Source organism: Aplidium turbinatum, chromosome 5 (genome assembly GCF_918807975.1).
Source record: "Aplidium turbinatum chromosome 5, kaAplTurb1.1, whole genome shotgun sequence".
NCBI lineage: Eukaryota > Metazoa > Chordata > Ascidiacea > Aplousobranchia > Polyclinidae > Aplidium > Aplidium turbinatum.
Genome location: NC_137476.1, coordinates 381,962 through 397,300, shown reverse-complemented (window position 1 = coordinate 397,300; position 15,339 = coordinate 381,962). Strand labels below are relative to the sequence as shown.

Sequence of the window (15,339 nt, the reverse complement as noted above, 5' to 3'; positions counted from 1 at the left end):
TGCAAAGGTGTCTTAAACCTCATAGCTAGCTTGCATTATCTTTTTTAAATGATGGCACATTAGAAAATGGACAGAATAGCCTAGTTCAAACCTTGCAGAACTATAGATTTTTTATTAAATTGTTAATGAATCTGACAAATAAGTATGTTATGTTTTTCAGTTGTCACTTTTGTTGTTGTTTTTTAGTTGTCACGTCGGCTGCATAGCTGAGTGGTGAGAGCCTGGATACGACAAACGAACTTTTGCTACATAAAGCTATAATCACGTTGGCTGCTTAGCCGAGTGGTGAGAGCGCTGGAACGGCAATCAAAAGGGCGCCGGTTCGACACTGCTCATGAGCATGTAGCTGTGTCTTTGGCAGGACACTTAAAGGCATGCCTGTAGGTAGACATAAAGATTGGCTTCCTTGCTTCCCGTCCACTTAATCTAAATCTTCAACCTCCAGGCGTAAGCCTGAATACGACGACATCTAAGAAGATGTAAAGATCCACTGCATTTTACTTGCTTACTAAACATGTCCTCTTTTTGGATGATGAAAATATGGTAGGCCTATAATAACCTACCCCACTGGGTCTAACCATCCATGCCACTGAGTCTAACTATCCTTCTCACTGGCCCTAACCACCCACCCCATTGACCTAACCACTCACCCCACTAGGCCTGATCACCGACACAATGGCCTTAACCATCCTACTTAACCATCTCTGGTCTTTTTGAACCAATTATCTCACAGGTCTTAACCACTCACCCGACTGGGCCTAATCACCTACCCCACTGGGCCTATGACTCTACCATTTTCCATATTGCTTAATTTCATGATGGGATAAATTTAATTGATTGACACACCTCGCAGCGGCAAAGATATGTGTTATATTTCGTTACTTAGGTCATCATCAGATACAGAGCCCATACAAACTAAATTGATTGACGAAAGGGAAAGCAAATACTAATACGTTCACATCGCTTCTTCTAAATTTGCTGTGTTTCTATGACGCAACACACCAATTGGTGATGACGTCCCGACTTCATAAAGGTCCGTATCCAGGAGAAGGGTAATCGGAGCCAGGATAACTTGCTGGAGCAGCTGAAAGTTATCAAATAACAGAAAATATTTAGCTAAGTTAGCTTTTTAATTGTTTCAATGTTTACAAAACTTTTCACACAAATAATACTTGTTTTGCACAAAACATTTACAATGGCATAATGATGGCTTCTCGTTGTTATTTTGTTTTAACATTTCAGTTTGTTACTGTTAAGTGTTGACCATAATTTTAACCCTTAGAAAGTTGGCCTGGAGTCTTGCTCAGTTTGAGGGGAGGGGGGGGCTGTCGATGCTTCTTATGCTTTAGGAGTGATATCTCTTTTACTTTTTAAAGCACGGTTTCAAAATTTGGGATTCACTTTGTAAAATTATTCACGCTGAGCATATCCGAAAATTAAAACTATGTGAATTTCAGAACTGCTCATATACGTTGAAATGTTGGTGACTTATAACGTTTGGATTATTTGGTATTTTTTGTAGAGTAATGAAGAACATGCATTGCAATGTTGTGATTAATTTTTTTTTACATGATCTCAATTTGAATTATTTGATTAACGAGACATGGGCCAAATTAATTACTTTCATCCAGCTGGTGGGAAAATTTTGAACAATAGAATATGAAATATTTCAGAGGATGTGCTGAGAAATGCCTTATATCTCTCAATTTATAATCTTTATTCGTTCAAAATTTCAGCTCAATGGAGGTGAATAAAAGTTAGGAAAAGTCAAGAAATCTCGTAGTCGCAGCCTCAGTGGTTTTAGAGACACAACTGTTGATACAAAAAGTTGAAATGACAGCCCCCCCCCCCAACCTTCAAAGGGTTAAGCCTTGCGACTGGAGCATGTGTTAATTTTACGTTTGGATTTGTTCTGACAATTTGACATTTTTATAATTTTGACTTAATACCGGTAGTCATGTTTTTTTCTAATTGTAATATTTCTAATAATATGAAACCAAGGAACTTTCAGAAATAATTAATTAAACTACCATTCAACGTTTTATAGGCAGAGAAAACTTTTTCTCGAACCGTAGAAAATTTCATTATCAGATCACCGCTTCAATGCGTGATGGAAATTTAAAGATAAATCTGCATCAGGCATTGCAGAGTGCAAAAAACAGTGTTGCAGAACGCGTTTTCGAATATTAAATTCTCATCAGTGCAACTACGTTTATGAACGCAATAACAACAGGTAAATTTAAACTCAATACAATACATTACAAACATTATAAGGACATATTCTCAGTGTTCAATTGAATATTAATAAATCCAGAGACATCAGAAAATCACTTCCCGCATGCAATTCCAGACCGACATTACTCGCTTAAGGTTTTTTTGTTAAAACAAACTTAATGTTCAAAGCAAAAAAGCCATCACAATGAAGATCTACCGGTATACTAATTTACAGTACTTAGATAAGCACTGAAAATTAATAGACGGTATTGTTATTAATATCAATTCAATATGATTTCAGTGATTATAATACAATGTAATACAGTAGCGTATCCAATTAATTAGCGACGACCTTTTAAAGTACACGTTAATTTAAACAGAAATAAGAATTTATCAAAAGTTTCAGTCATTTTAAAAGATTTCACCACCGGTTACAGGACCATCTTTGCTTGTTTCCTTGACAGAGTCAACTCTGATTGATTATATACGCCTTGGAGAGTAGCTAGTTGAGAAAATTCAGATAATATGAAACCAAGGAACTTTCAGAAATAATTAATTAAACTACCATTCAACGTTTTATAAGCAGAGAAAACGGTTCGAGAAAAAGTTTTCTCTGCCTATAAAACGTTGAATGGTAGTTTAATTAATTAATATTTCTAAATCTTCGATGTCGTATTGTAAATTTCTTTCACAATTCGTTTATATTTTTATCGCCACAATAACCGAAGTTAGAGTGATCGAAATGTTGTTTTTACTTTGTTCTTTTCTGCTTACCTTGATTGGCCGGGAAGTGCTGGGTTCTTGATTGACTCACAAGGACGTGCCCCGGCTGTGGTGCCACGTTCTAAAACAAACAAAGCTTAAACGAGGAATTGGTCTGTGATGCAAAACATGAATATTGCGTGGAGAAAGGTTTTCACAGATCGAAGTTGCGCTTCTTTTTGTCTGACTCCCTTCAGGAGCTTTTCGCCAGAATAATGTCAACATATATTTGATGAAGAATTTATAGATAAAAGGGAAAACATGCGTAACTTTAGTTATCAAACGTAGAGTAATTTCAGATTAACGAAGAATTTTTATGGTTTAAATATAGATACAAACCAGCTTGTGCATTCAAAATTGTTAATTGCAAGAATATATCTAGTGTCTCTGCGATTGGACAACACCAGCTGCGCATTGAACTAAAGATTCGAAATGTTTTCCACTCTTGTCAAAAGCCGTTCTTCGTTTCACTTGTTTCACCTGGCAGCACTGGAAGGAATATTTATTAAAACCCTCGATCCAGACTTATGCCGTCAAAAAGAATTTGTCTGAGACTCTATGCCTTAAAGCTCTTTGGTTAATCTAAAATTACTCGACGTTAATTAGCCAAACTTTTTATTTTCTGTTTTTCGTTTTTCTTTCAATCCATAATTATCTCACCACATTTAGATTTATTTTATTCAGACGAAAAGTACCGCGGCTTCGATTCACGAAAAACCTTTTTGCCAAGTCAATGTAGGAAATCACAGAAATCTGAACTAAGCCTAGATGCATCACCTTTCTACAGAAACTTACAGTCAAAGCAGCTAAATTTACTTATCTTGAAGTACACAAAATTCCTACTCACTTTACAACAGCTTGGCAGAGCACAGCAACAGAAGCTTGCACTGACGATTAAGATAATGAAAGAGATTCCAGAGATGATAGACACTGTTAGAAACAGAGCATAGATCGTAGTCTGCAATGAATTTACGATTTAAAAAAGTTGAAAGATTGTAAAATGATTGATATCTACTGTATGTTCGAATTTTAATTGACATCCATTATAAAACTTTGGTTTAAGTTTTAAAACAAAATATGAACTACCAGGGCTAATACAACCAAGCAACCACACGGCATTTAACATAATTCATTAAAATTGAACATAAACTATAAGCTACAAACGTTTACGGCCATACACACGTTAGCCCTTATCAAGTAACAAAAAATAACTGCTTATCATATCTACAAATGCAGTGTGGTTGCTTGGTTGTATATGTCTGTGGTTGAAGAAAGTGACCTCTTTACCAAAATTGTATTACCAGGGCTAAGCTCTCAAAGAAGTTTTTCAGTTCGAGATTAAAGGTTCTCACAATCGATCAATCGATGGTTGATTTACTCATCAGAACATTTTGCGTTCCTGTGAATGGAGTGGCTCATGGGTTCATCACTCAGAGAAAACCTCCATGTTCCTTTAGTTTTTCGATTGATTGAACTGTTTGAGAAGTAATATGTGAAAGCGGAGTGTCAAGGCTGATAGCTCTTAGACCTTGACTATGAGATTCTGCAACTTGGTTAGTATTTCTCTTCGTTTAGAAGGGGTAAGTCCTGTTGCGAACGAGTTCCAAATTTGTTTTGACCGTCTGGTTATCAGAGCTACGTGCTGTAGGTTGTAGGCCAGCCCACGGTGTCATAACCTTGCTTCAGATCAACACACACAGCTCCTGCTTGCCTCTTTACTGGAAAAATGTCCTCGATGCCCTGGTTGAATAATGTGAACAAATATTTATGTGATGAAATATTTGCGTTGCGTCATCTGATGGAGAAATACAGAGGAGAAGATCTGCATTGCGTGTTTATCGACCTAGATAAGGCATATGATAGAGTGCCAAGACAGGAGATTTGCAATTGCCTTTGAATGAAAGAAGTGAAGAGTATGTCCGTCTGATCCAAGACACGTACCAAGTAGATAGAACGCGAGTGAAGTGTGAGGCAGGAACCAAGTAGAATTTGACGTAACGGTTGGGTTGCTCCAAGGATCTGCACTTCGCCCGTTCTTCTTTTCTGTTATTATGAATTGCTTGATAGGAAACATCCAGAGAGAAGCATCATGGGATATGCTGTTTGCAGACGATGTTGTGGTGTGTGCAAATACGAGAGAGGAAACTGAACTGAGGTTGGAGACTTGGAGAGCAGCGATAGTGGATGGAGGCATGAAAATAAGCAGACAAAAGACAGAGTATCTCAAACTCCAGAAGTCAACAGAAGAAAATGACGAAGAAAATGAGAGAGAAATAAAACTGAAGGAAAAATTATGAAACAAGTTTCAGAATTTAAATATCTTGGTTCGACAGTTCATCAGAACGGAACGAGCGACAGAGAGGTGGAAAAAAGATGCCAGGTAAGATGGGAAGCGTGGAAGAAAAAATAGGAGTCATGTGTGACAGAAAAGTGCCTGAAAAGCTGAAAAGAAAACTTTATAAAACGATGGTAAGACCAGCAATGTTGTATGGGATGCAGGCGGTAGCCCTGACGAAAACACAGGAAGGTGAAATGCAAGTGGCAGAAATGAAAATGTTGCGATGGTCTCCGGGGTTGATCAAAAAAGACAGAGTAAGGAATGAAATCATCAGAGAAGGTTGGAAAGCTAGAAGACAAGCTGAGAGAAACCCACCGTAAATGTTTGGGTCATGTTGCAAGGAGAGATGAAGATTATGTCGGCAGAAGAATAAGGCAATTGGAAGTTAGTAAAAGAAAGCGAGGAAAGCCAAATAGAAGATAGAGAGATTATGTGGTAGAAGGTATGGAAATAGTGGGGGTGAAGGAAGAAGATGCTGCTGACAAAGTGATGTAGGGGACTGCAATCTGTACCGGTGACCTTAGTTGAAGTGGGAATAAGGCCAGAGGAAGAAGATGTCACCATCCAATCTTCCTTGTAAAAAGGAGCTAAAAATACTCATCTAATCATGTGCGTTAATCTTTCAGAGGGTTGGGTAAGAGCTGAGATCACTTAATTCTAAATCTTTTTTTATCATTTGTGATGCGATCCTGTTTCTAAGAATGCGTGAAGTAGATAACTTGCTCAATAATCATTCCTTGATACAGGGAGCTTCGTATTGTGCAGGGAGCGCGAGAGGTTGATATATTTTGTCGTCAATGTTTCTTGGCATCTAGAGATGTTTTTGATTGAAGCGCTGGTGTTAGACCGAGAAAACTTGTGCAGCGCATGTTTATCTGAACGTTGGTTTATAATAGCAAAAACTTACCAACATAATTTAACTTACAAATCACGGCCCGTAAATTATCTCGAGCAGGTCAATACATATGTTTTCGCTGGAGAACCTAAGACAACTTACCAAAAGTTCCATAGAAGAATTATGTTTCAACTCCCAAATTTCTTCAACTACGTAGGAACCATAGGCTAACACCCCGGTCCAAGCGACCTGTACACCCATCCCAACCGTTCCAATGATACTCAGTGCCATGTGGGTGTTGATCTGTAAGGAGTAACATAGATAGCTTACGTGTTTGCTATATAGTGTGACAAGCAACTGCAGATTGTTGGTTTTGTAGCTTAGAAAACAACTATAAAAACAATCAACTAAGTGTTAGTATTGAATAATAAGATCAACCTGCAAGAAAAATATTTATCCATAAGCCTACATCAGTTTTTTTCTTTGCCTAAAAAACAAGATTTAGTGGTTTGAGTCTAAACTGGTGGTTCTTAAACTGGGGGCGAGCCCCTCTTGGGGGGCGTGAAGATTCTCCAGGGGTGCAGGAATGTGGTTGGCTGTTGGTACTAGTATGCCATTGTATTTTACAAGTGGTGAATACAAAAGTTGGTAACAAGTTACAAAGGATGTCACAATTATTGACTGGTAAGTGGTAATAAGACCTGGTTTTGATTTTGGTTCCCAACGCTTATTCTTGCCGGTTTTGTTTTATCCATTATTCAGTAAAAATTGATGTATATGACGTTATTTTGTGTAAAAGTGGCTTCTCTGCACTTTTCAGTGTGAAGAAACAAGCTCGGAGCAAACTTCACTGTGAACCTGACATGCGATGTGCATTGTATTTAACTAAGCCACGAATTAAACTGCGGTCTTCCATACAACAGCTTCACCTTCTCATTAATGCGAGGGAAAGAAGGTCCATTTGTTTTGATTGGCGTATGATGGAAAATAATCTTTGTTTGGTTTAAATCCAAAACATTTAAAACTTATGTAGTTTGACTTTGATTTATAACTTCAACTGGAAAAGGGAGGAGTAAAGTTTTAAGGTGAGATCAAGGGGGGCGCAGCCCAAACAGTTTAACTACCCCTGGTCTAAACCTGAAAGATCATTTGGCTAGGCCATCACTCAAAACAGTATTTCAATAAAACTCATGTTTGAAGAACTGGTTTTCATCAATTAGGGCTCATCAGTACAAATAAACTTAAAACTTTTTCGATCCACCCTATTGAACATTTCATTGATTTTATCAATTTAAAATGTAATTTTTGTTTGTTTTGGTCTAGTTGTGCTGCGGGTTGCTCGTTTAGTTTCATTTACAATTAAAACGTTACAGAGAGTTTGTAGAAAATTTGCCGAATTGCTAGAAATTACCCCAATACATGTTTTATAGGGATTGTAGTTCATAGAGATGCGAAACTATATCCGCTTTTGCCTTATACGTAACACTGGAAGGGTTAAGTTTATTTTTTTATTTATTTACAAAATAATGTACTTTTTATAGGTGATATAAGAAGAGTGAAGTTGGTTTTAAAGTAATTTAAGGTATTTAGTTAAAAACAAGCCAGCTGCAAAGCGTAAAATTGTCTAATTGGCAATTGACCCTTCTAATGTTGGCGGAACAACGGAGTTACGTGTCCCGTAATGTACTGTCTCTAATTTTTTAGCCCAAAACATGTTTTACTATTAACAACTTAGTTTCCCGCATTCCCACTTACCATGCATCTGGAAGGCGGTTTAGTTCCAGCAGCACATGCAAAACTTCCGGTTAAGATCAACTGCAAAAACAAAATTTTATTGATTGGTTGTTTAAACAAAAATCTTTTAAACCCTATTAGTGCAGTAGGATGGCCAAGAATCAAATAATTACAAACCTCAGCAATATATATAAAGTGAAAATATCTTTCAATAAAATTACCAAATGAAAGATGTGGAATCAACAAACATCACAAGTTTCCCTTTTTAACTCAACGACTTTCAACGCGAACAAATTCTTTTATACTTGATCCCCATTGACGAAAATCTAACTCCAACATATGATTATACATAAACTCTTTGATGATGAATTTCTTAAAAACAATTTCCGATTGCTGAATGCATGAACTTCCGAAGGACAATCCTATTACCATGAATTGTCAATAAAGCCTTTGCAAATATATCATTGAATGTTGTGAAGATGAATCACTGCTACAAGGATGACTCTATAAAGTTTATGCTTATCAAGATGAATTAAAAAAAATAAAGATAAATCGGGATGTGTTTGTACCGTTAACTATATGAGCTACTTCACTTGACCAGCATGTGAAACATTGACACCATACTCACCCATATTCCTCCCCACACCCCGACCCAATTGGTGCCCTGCCCGTTTAACATAACCAGCAATGTCACTCCGATGCCTAACGACAACACACCAAGTATTGTTTCAACAATCTGAAAAGTAACAAACATATCATTTGTTACTGTTCATTCCAAGCCTTCTGGAATCACAAATATTGTCTGGAAGTATTTCCATAACGGCAGTACAGAAGGGAAAGGTAGCTGGGAAAAAAGTTTTAAGCGAATATTGACTTAATACTTTATTACCAAAAAGCAAACTTACCCCTAGAATGCAAAGAGTCTTGAGATGATTAGGATTGTACTGTAAACTTTCTGGTTGCACAGTTTGATGTTGGACAGTAGTGGTAGTGAAGGCATTAGGAGCATTCATTGTCAAAATATCTTTCAAAATGTCAATAAGGAAAGTTTTCTTGGCAAAAGTCTAAACTTAATGTTCTGCATTATGAAAACACACATAAAATTTTTATGGCAGAGATGGCAGATAATTATAACTTGGAGGTGAAGAAATATATTAGAGGGGAACCCGAAGCAAGGCCCACCATGAAATCTTCCTGGGAAATATTCCCATGAGATTTTCCTGGGAAATATTCCCATGACATCTTCCTGGAAAATATTCCCACCCAAACAGTTTTAAATCGGTGTTGTTCTTATAACTCTTTTAACTGACACAATGCCTAAAGGTAGACACGAAGATTGACTTCCTTGCCTTCCCGTCCACTTAATCTAAATCTTCAACTACCGGGTGAAAGCCTGGATACGACAAACAAACAAAACTGATACAATGGTGGTTAAATGGCTAACAAGCCACTCAAAAATAATTTATTGAACTTAGCGATCTAGCCTTCAATGGCACCAGTGCTACCTTCCAGAATTTTGAAAAAGTTTTATCTATTCTTGAAAGTCAACTGCACGGTACATTTTTAAGTATTGAATTACCAGATTGGCTTTCGGCCGACGTCATAGGAAAGCTGCTCTTACGTTAGTGATAAAAACATTTTCTTCATGAGATAAAAATATAGTTATTCCAAAACGTTATTCTAAACAAATTTATTAAAGTAGAAACTCAGTGCTTATCAATGAGGCGTAACAGACATTAGTTTAAATTCGTTCTTCGCGCTTTTAGTAATTTTGCAACTATACAAGCTAATGCTGTATCTTCTGTCAGGAACTCAAGTGATTGTGACATGAATCAGTGGTGAGATACTGATAAGCTTAGCTTCATGGGCGATACACGTGTCTATTGCTGTCAATTCTTGCTACACTCGACTGCCAAGAAACATTTTATCACACTCGGTTAAATTTCTTGCTTACTTTTATTGAAAAAAAGTTTCAGATCCTATTTTGACTTCTACAAGAGACACGAGAAATTATCAACAACATCTAAATAGTTTTCCGTCTTGATCTGCCCTGAGGGATTTTCAGTTCATCTTAGTAACTATGTCTTGTTCACAAGTTCAACGAATTTGAGCACAAACAAACTTTCAGCTTCTTATTTCATCTCTAAGGATTAAGATACGTCATACAGCCCTTGGGCTTTTAAACGATTCTTCGAAATTTTTCAAGGCTTGTTGACGTCACACTGCTGAAGCCCATGTTACATTTCAAGTGGCTTTGTCAAAACTTCTTACTGTTAATTCAGTGTACTCGTAAAGTATTATTTATTTATTTTATAGTATTATTTTACTATTGTAACTTCTGTGCTGAGTTGTCATGTCCAAGCTTGTGATTCAAGATCAATTTTCTGAGTTTCCCAACATTGGTTTCGATCATTTCTATGACCATTCTGCCACAAGCACAACCGCGTTCCAACAATGGGTGACAAACCAAAACCTTTCGAACAATTGTGACAATTATTGAAACATTGATTGGGCATCCAACTAATTGAAATATTGACTGGGCAAGTGGGCATCCAACTAATTGAAATATTGACTGGGCAAGTGGGCATCCAACTAATTGAAATATTGACTGGGCAAGTGGGCATCCAACTGATTGAAATATTGACTGGGCAAGTGGGCATCCAACTGATTGAAATATTGGGATGAAAATTGTTTCCTCATTGCTTCATTTTGTCAGCAACTTTGCTTTAATCAAGCAGCTAAATTTAACGGTTGTGTCTTTTTAATATTATTACCATTTCTTACCATTTCTTATCATTCCTTACCATTTCTTATATTATTACCATTTCTTATCATTCCTTATCATTCCTTACCATTTCTTATATTATTACCATTTCTTATCATTCCTTATCATTTCTTACCATTTCTTATATTATTACCATTTCTTACCATTTCTTATCATTCCTTATCATTCCTTACCATTTCTTATATCATTACCATTTCTTACCATTTCTTATCATTCCTTACCATTTCTTATATTATTACCATTTCTTATCATTCCTTACCGTTTCTTATATTATTACCATTTCTTATCATTCCTTTCTGACATCATTATTATCATTACTCATCATTCCTTTTTGACATCATTATTATTATCATTACCCATCATTCCTTTCTGACATCATTATTTGTCCTCTCTCCTCGGACTACTACCTTAACGTGGTGAGAGAGTTTCCGTGCCTCAATGACCTCTAGAGCTGTACTGGCGGGAGCTAACTGCTCCCAGAAGAGTCACTCATGCCAGGTTGGTCGAAAGGTAGAGGTCAGACAAAACGTAGTCCAAAGTCCCCAACGGCGGAACAGGCGGATGAAGCCAGCCAGGCTCAACGACTGTGAAGGCGGATGAAGGCTGCACCATGCCACCAGCTCCAATCGTCTTGGCTTCCCTTGCCATTGGATAAAGCTGATGGCGTTGTCAAGTTTATGTGTGCTTGTTGAGTGTGCGCCAGCAAGTCCACGCTAATCAATTCACGCACAGGCGTCTTCGCAAGACACTCAAATCTAACGGCGATCGATAATGCATAACGGGAACAGGCAAGTGAAAGCTGGAAGTTTCTAGTGCGGAACCGACACGTTAGTGGTGGTAACCTGATTCAGTCGCTCTATCTTTTGGAAGAAGCAGGAAAGATGTTCGGCAGCAGTTATCACGACTGAGCAGCCCTCTTTAGGATCCACTCTGCTCACCCTGAATAGGGAAGGGGCTAGAAAAGGTGCCCTAAACATAGTCTGCTTCAACTCAACCTGTCTGGAAAACCGCGTCCAGAGGGTTCACCTTACCTGCGGTCGAAAAACGAAATATGTAACTATGAAATTTGGAACCTGGAATGTTAGGACTCTAATGGATAACTCCAGCTCAAATAGGCCAGAAAGACGAACTGCTATCATTGCTCGTGAACTACAGCGTTTCAACTTTGACATCGTGGCTCTTAGTGAAACCAGGAGAGATGGAGAGGGCCAACTAAGGGAAGAATGTGGCAATTTTACTTTTTTCTGGAAGGGTTTTGATCTTGTGCATCCGAGAATCCACGGCGTAGGTTTTGCGATTAAAAATTGCCTCCTCCCAAAATTGACAGAACAGCCAGTTGGAATAAACGCTCGACTGATGACACTCCGAATCCAATTGGCTAACAATCAACATGCAACTGTTATCAGTGCTTATGCCCCCACACTTGATGCAGAGGATGCAATCAAGGAAGCTTTCTATAACCAACTTGATCATGTTCTTTCCCACACTTTACGAGAAGACAAAGTTATTCTTCTTGGAGACTTTAATGCAAGAGTCGGAAAACAAGTGGATCTCTGGAGAGGTACAATTGGAAAAGAGGGAGTGGGGAAGGTAAACTCTAACGGAACCCTTCTTCTCACTAAGTGTGCAGAGCACAACCTGGTGATAACCAACACTTTATTTCGCCAAAGAAACCGCCTGAAAGTTTCTTGGCAACATCCGCGGTCAAAACATTGGCATCTCATCGACTATGTAATTGTAAGATCTCGTGACCAACAAGATGTGCTCCTTACAAGAGCTGTCACTGGAGCCGATGAGTGTTGGACAGACCATCGTCTCATTGCATCGATTCTAAAGATAAGACTACATACTAAATTAAAACACCATGACCAAGCAAAAGTTCCACAAAAATACAATATTGAAGCTCTTCAGGACACAAAGTCACGTGAGACTTTTCAACAGTGCCTCCAAACTCGTCTTCAGGAAAATTCGATTTCTGACTCTGTTGAAGATTGCTGGAATCACCTTAAAACGGCTATTCTCGACACATGCAAAGAAACTATTGGTCATAAGAAGAAGAACCACCAAGATTGGTTCGATGAGAACGATAAAGTTCTTAGGGAACTAATCGATAGAAAGCGAGAAGCCTTTATCACGCTCCAGAATGACTCTCAATCTGATATAAAACGTGACCTGTACAAAAAATGTAAGGCTGAAGTCCAAAGAACTACTCGTATTCTCAAGGATCAGTGGTGGGAGAAGAAAGCCCACGAAATGCAACAGCTGGCAGATGCCAACAACACACATGGCTTTTTTAATGCAATAAGAGAAGTCTACGGACCATCCACGCATGGACAATCTCCTCTGAGAAGTAAGGATGGAGAAACGATACTTAAGAGCGAAGCCGAAATAAGATCTCGATGGAAGGAACATTTTGAGGAGCTTCTCAACCATACAGCTGTTATTGACAAATGCGTGATTGACATCATTCCCAACACGACACAAGAAGACTCTCTTTCTCAGACACCATCTCTCGGAGAGGTCAAAACTGCCATCATGGCCATGAAAAACAACAAAACAGCGGGCCCTGATGGAATCCCAGCAGAGATTTACAAAGTAGGCGGCAGTTTAATCCAACATAACCTTCATCAACTGCTAATCAAAATCTGGACAAATGAAACTGTTCCATCTGATTTCAAAGATGCTAATATCATCACCATATACAAGCGCAAAGGCAATCGATCAGAGTGTGGAAATTATCGTGGGATCTCTCTGTTAGCAACTGCTGGCAAGATTTTAGCGCGTATTTTGAACAATCGCCTCAAACTGATATCCGAGAAGATCCTTCCTGAATCTCAGGCTGGCTTCAGGCCGTCGCGTAGCACCACAGACATGATATTTTCCCTCAGACAATTGCAAGAAAAGTGTCGTGAACAACATCAACCACTGTACATGGCGTTTATTGACCTCTCTAAGGCCTTCGACCGCGTCTCAAGAGATCTCCTGTGGGATGTACTTTCGAAATACGGATGTCCAGACAAATTTCTTCGTATTCTGCGTCTTCTTCATGATGGTATGTTTGCCAGAGTACAGACCAGCAACAACAGTTCTGAACCTTTCCTGGTTAACTCTGGAGTGAAACAGGGCTGCGTAATAGCACCAACTCTTTTTGTAATTTTTATTGCATCTATCTTGGAAATAGTCCACCATGACCTTCCATCTGGCATTGACATATCTTTCCGCATGGATGGAAAGCTCTTTAACCTCGCCCGCCTTAAAAGTAAATCAAAGACTACAACACGGAGTATCATGGAATTTCAGTATGCCGATGATAACTGTGTAGCAGCACTGAGTGAAAACCACCTACAACAGATTCTGAATGCTTTCCATCAAGCATACAAGAGGCTTGGACTTAGCGTCAATATTAACAAGACTCAGGTCCTCTTTCAACCACTTCTTGAAGATCGTACCAGTGCTCTGCCAGAAATCCTTCTCGATGGTACACCTCTAAAGAATGTGAAACACTTCTGCTACCTCGGAAGTGAAATTTCAGACAGCGCCGACCTTCAGGATGAAATACAACATCGTTTAAATTGTGCTAGCACTGCTTTTGGAAAACTTCGCTCACGAATATTTGACAACCATAACATACGAAAAAGTACAAAGCTCGCCGTCTACAATGCAGTAGTTATCACAACACTACTATATGCTTCCGAGACCTGGACCACCTACCGAAACCATATTAAAATTCTTGAAAGATTCCAACAACGCTGCCTGCGCAAAATTCTGAATATCAGCTGGGAAGAGAAAAGAACAAATTTGAGCGTGCTAGAAGAGGCTGAAACAACAAGCATTGAGTCCCGCATTATTCGAAATCAACTCAGATGGTGCGGGCATGTAGTGCGAATGCCAGATCAGCGTCTCCCTAAGCAAATGTTCTACTCGGAATTGGCTAAGGGTAAGCGTTCGGTAGGTGGACAAAAGAAGCGGTATAAAGACTCACTGAAGAGTAATCTTAAAATGTGTAACATCAATTATACAAACTGGGAGGAAACGGCAGAGGATAGGCTGCTTTGGAGATCTGCCACTCAGAAAGGTATTGCCACGTTTGAGAAGAGCAGATCTAAAAGGTTAAAAGAAAAAAGAATGCAAAGAAAAGAACGACAATCACACCCACAACCAACTCTCCCAAAGGACCTTAAATGTACCAAATGTAACCGAACTTTTAAAGCCAAGATTGGACTAATTAGCCATTTAAGAACTCATCGTTAGCTTTTATTTTATTGCGAAGGCCATCATCCTCGAAGACGAGGGATAGCCATCATCATCATTATCATCATTACTCATCATTCCTTTCTGACATCATCAGTTTATTATTTGTGCAAACAACACAATGTTTCTCAATGACAATATCAAACATAATGTTGACAATCTATCAAACGCCATGATATCATCTGTGAAAGTTTCCAAAAATTCCAATATTTAATCCAACACCTACTGCACTTGGATGTGAGGAACAACCGTTGTAAAGCAACAGCAAAAATATTTTAGACCCTAACCCTAACAATTTATTCTAAATACATTGCCATAACGTTGACTTCGTCAAGTTCGTTATGAGATTCAAAAAGCTTTGTGAATCTTTTATTTCGTTTAAAACCATTAATGATTAATTGAATGATTGAATCTTTATTC

At 38.3% G+C, this 15,339-nt stretch overlaps 1 protein-coding gene across 1 annotated transcript; it reads right to left on the bottom strand.

The window, feature by feature from the left end:
* Positions 1-850: 850 nt before the first annotated feature.
* On the bottom strand, positions 851-8,957 carry LOC145770302 (uncharacterized). The gene is made up of 7 exons (XM_082581902.1): positions 8,789-8,957; positions 8,512-8,619; positions 7,905-7,964; positions 6,312-6,452; positions 3,824-3,934; positions 2,989-3,058; positions 851-1,084 (listed from the first exon to the last, which is right to left on the bottom strand). Exons 1-7 carry the CDS (start codon positions 8,894-8,896, stop codon positions 1,026-1,028), a joined length of 657 nt encoding a protein of 218 aa, XP_082438028.1. The 5' UTR covers positions 8,897-8,957; the 3' UTR covers positions 851-1,025.
* Positions 8,958-15,339: the final 6,382 nt, after the last annotated feature.

Excerpts from the sequence above, each read along its gene's own strand:
- LOC145770302 (XM_082581902.1), bottom strand. The coding sequence starts at position 8,896 with ATGAATGCTCCTAATGCCTTCACTACCACTACTGTCCAACATCAAACT. Across the intron at positions 8,620-8,788 it reads AGACTCTTTGCATTCTAGGG|ATTGTTGAAACAATACTTGG; the intron begins GTAAGTTTGCTT and ends GTTACTTTTCAG. Across the intron at positions 3,059-3,823 it reads CTCTGCCAAGCTGTTGTAAA|AACGTGGCACCACAGCCGGG; the intron begins GTGAGTAGGAAT and ends TGTTTGTTTTAG.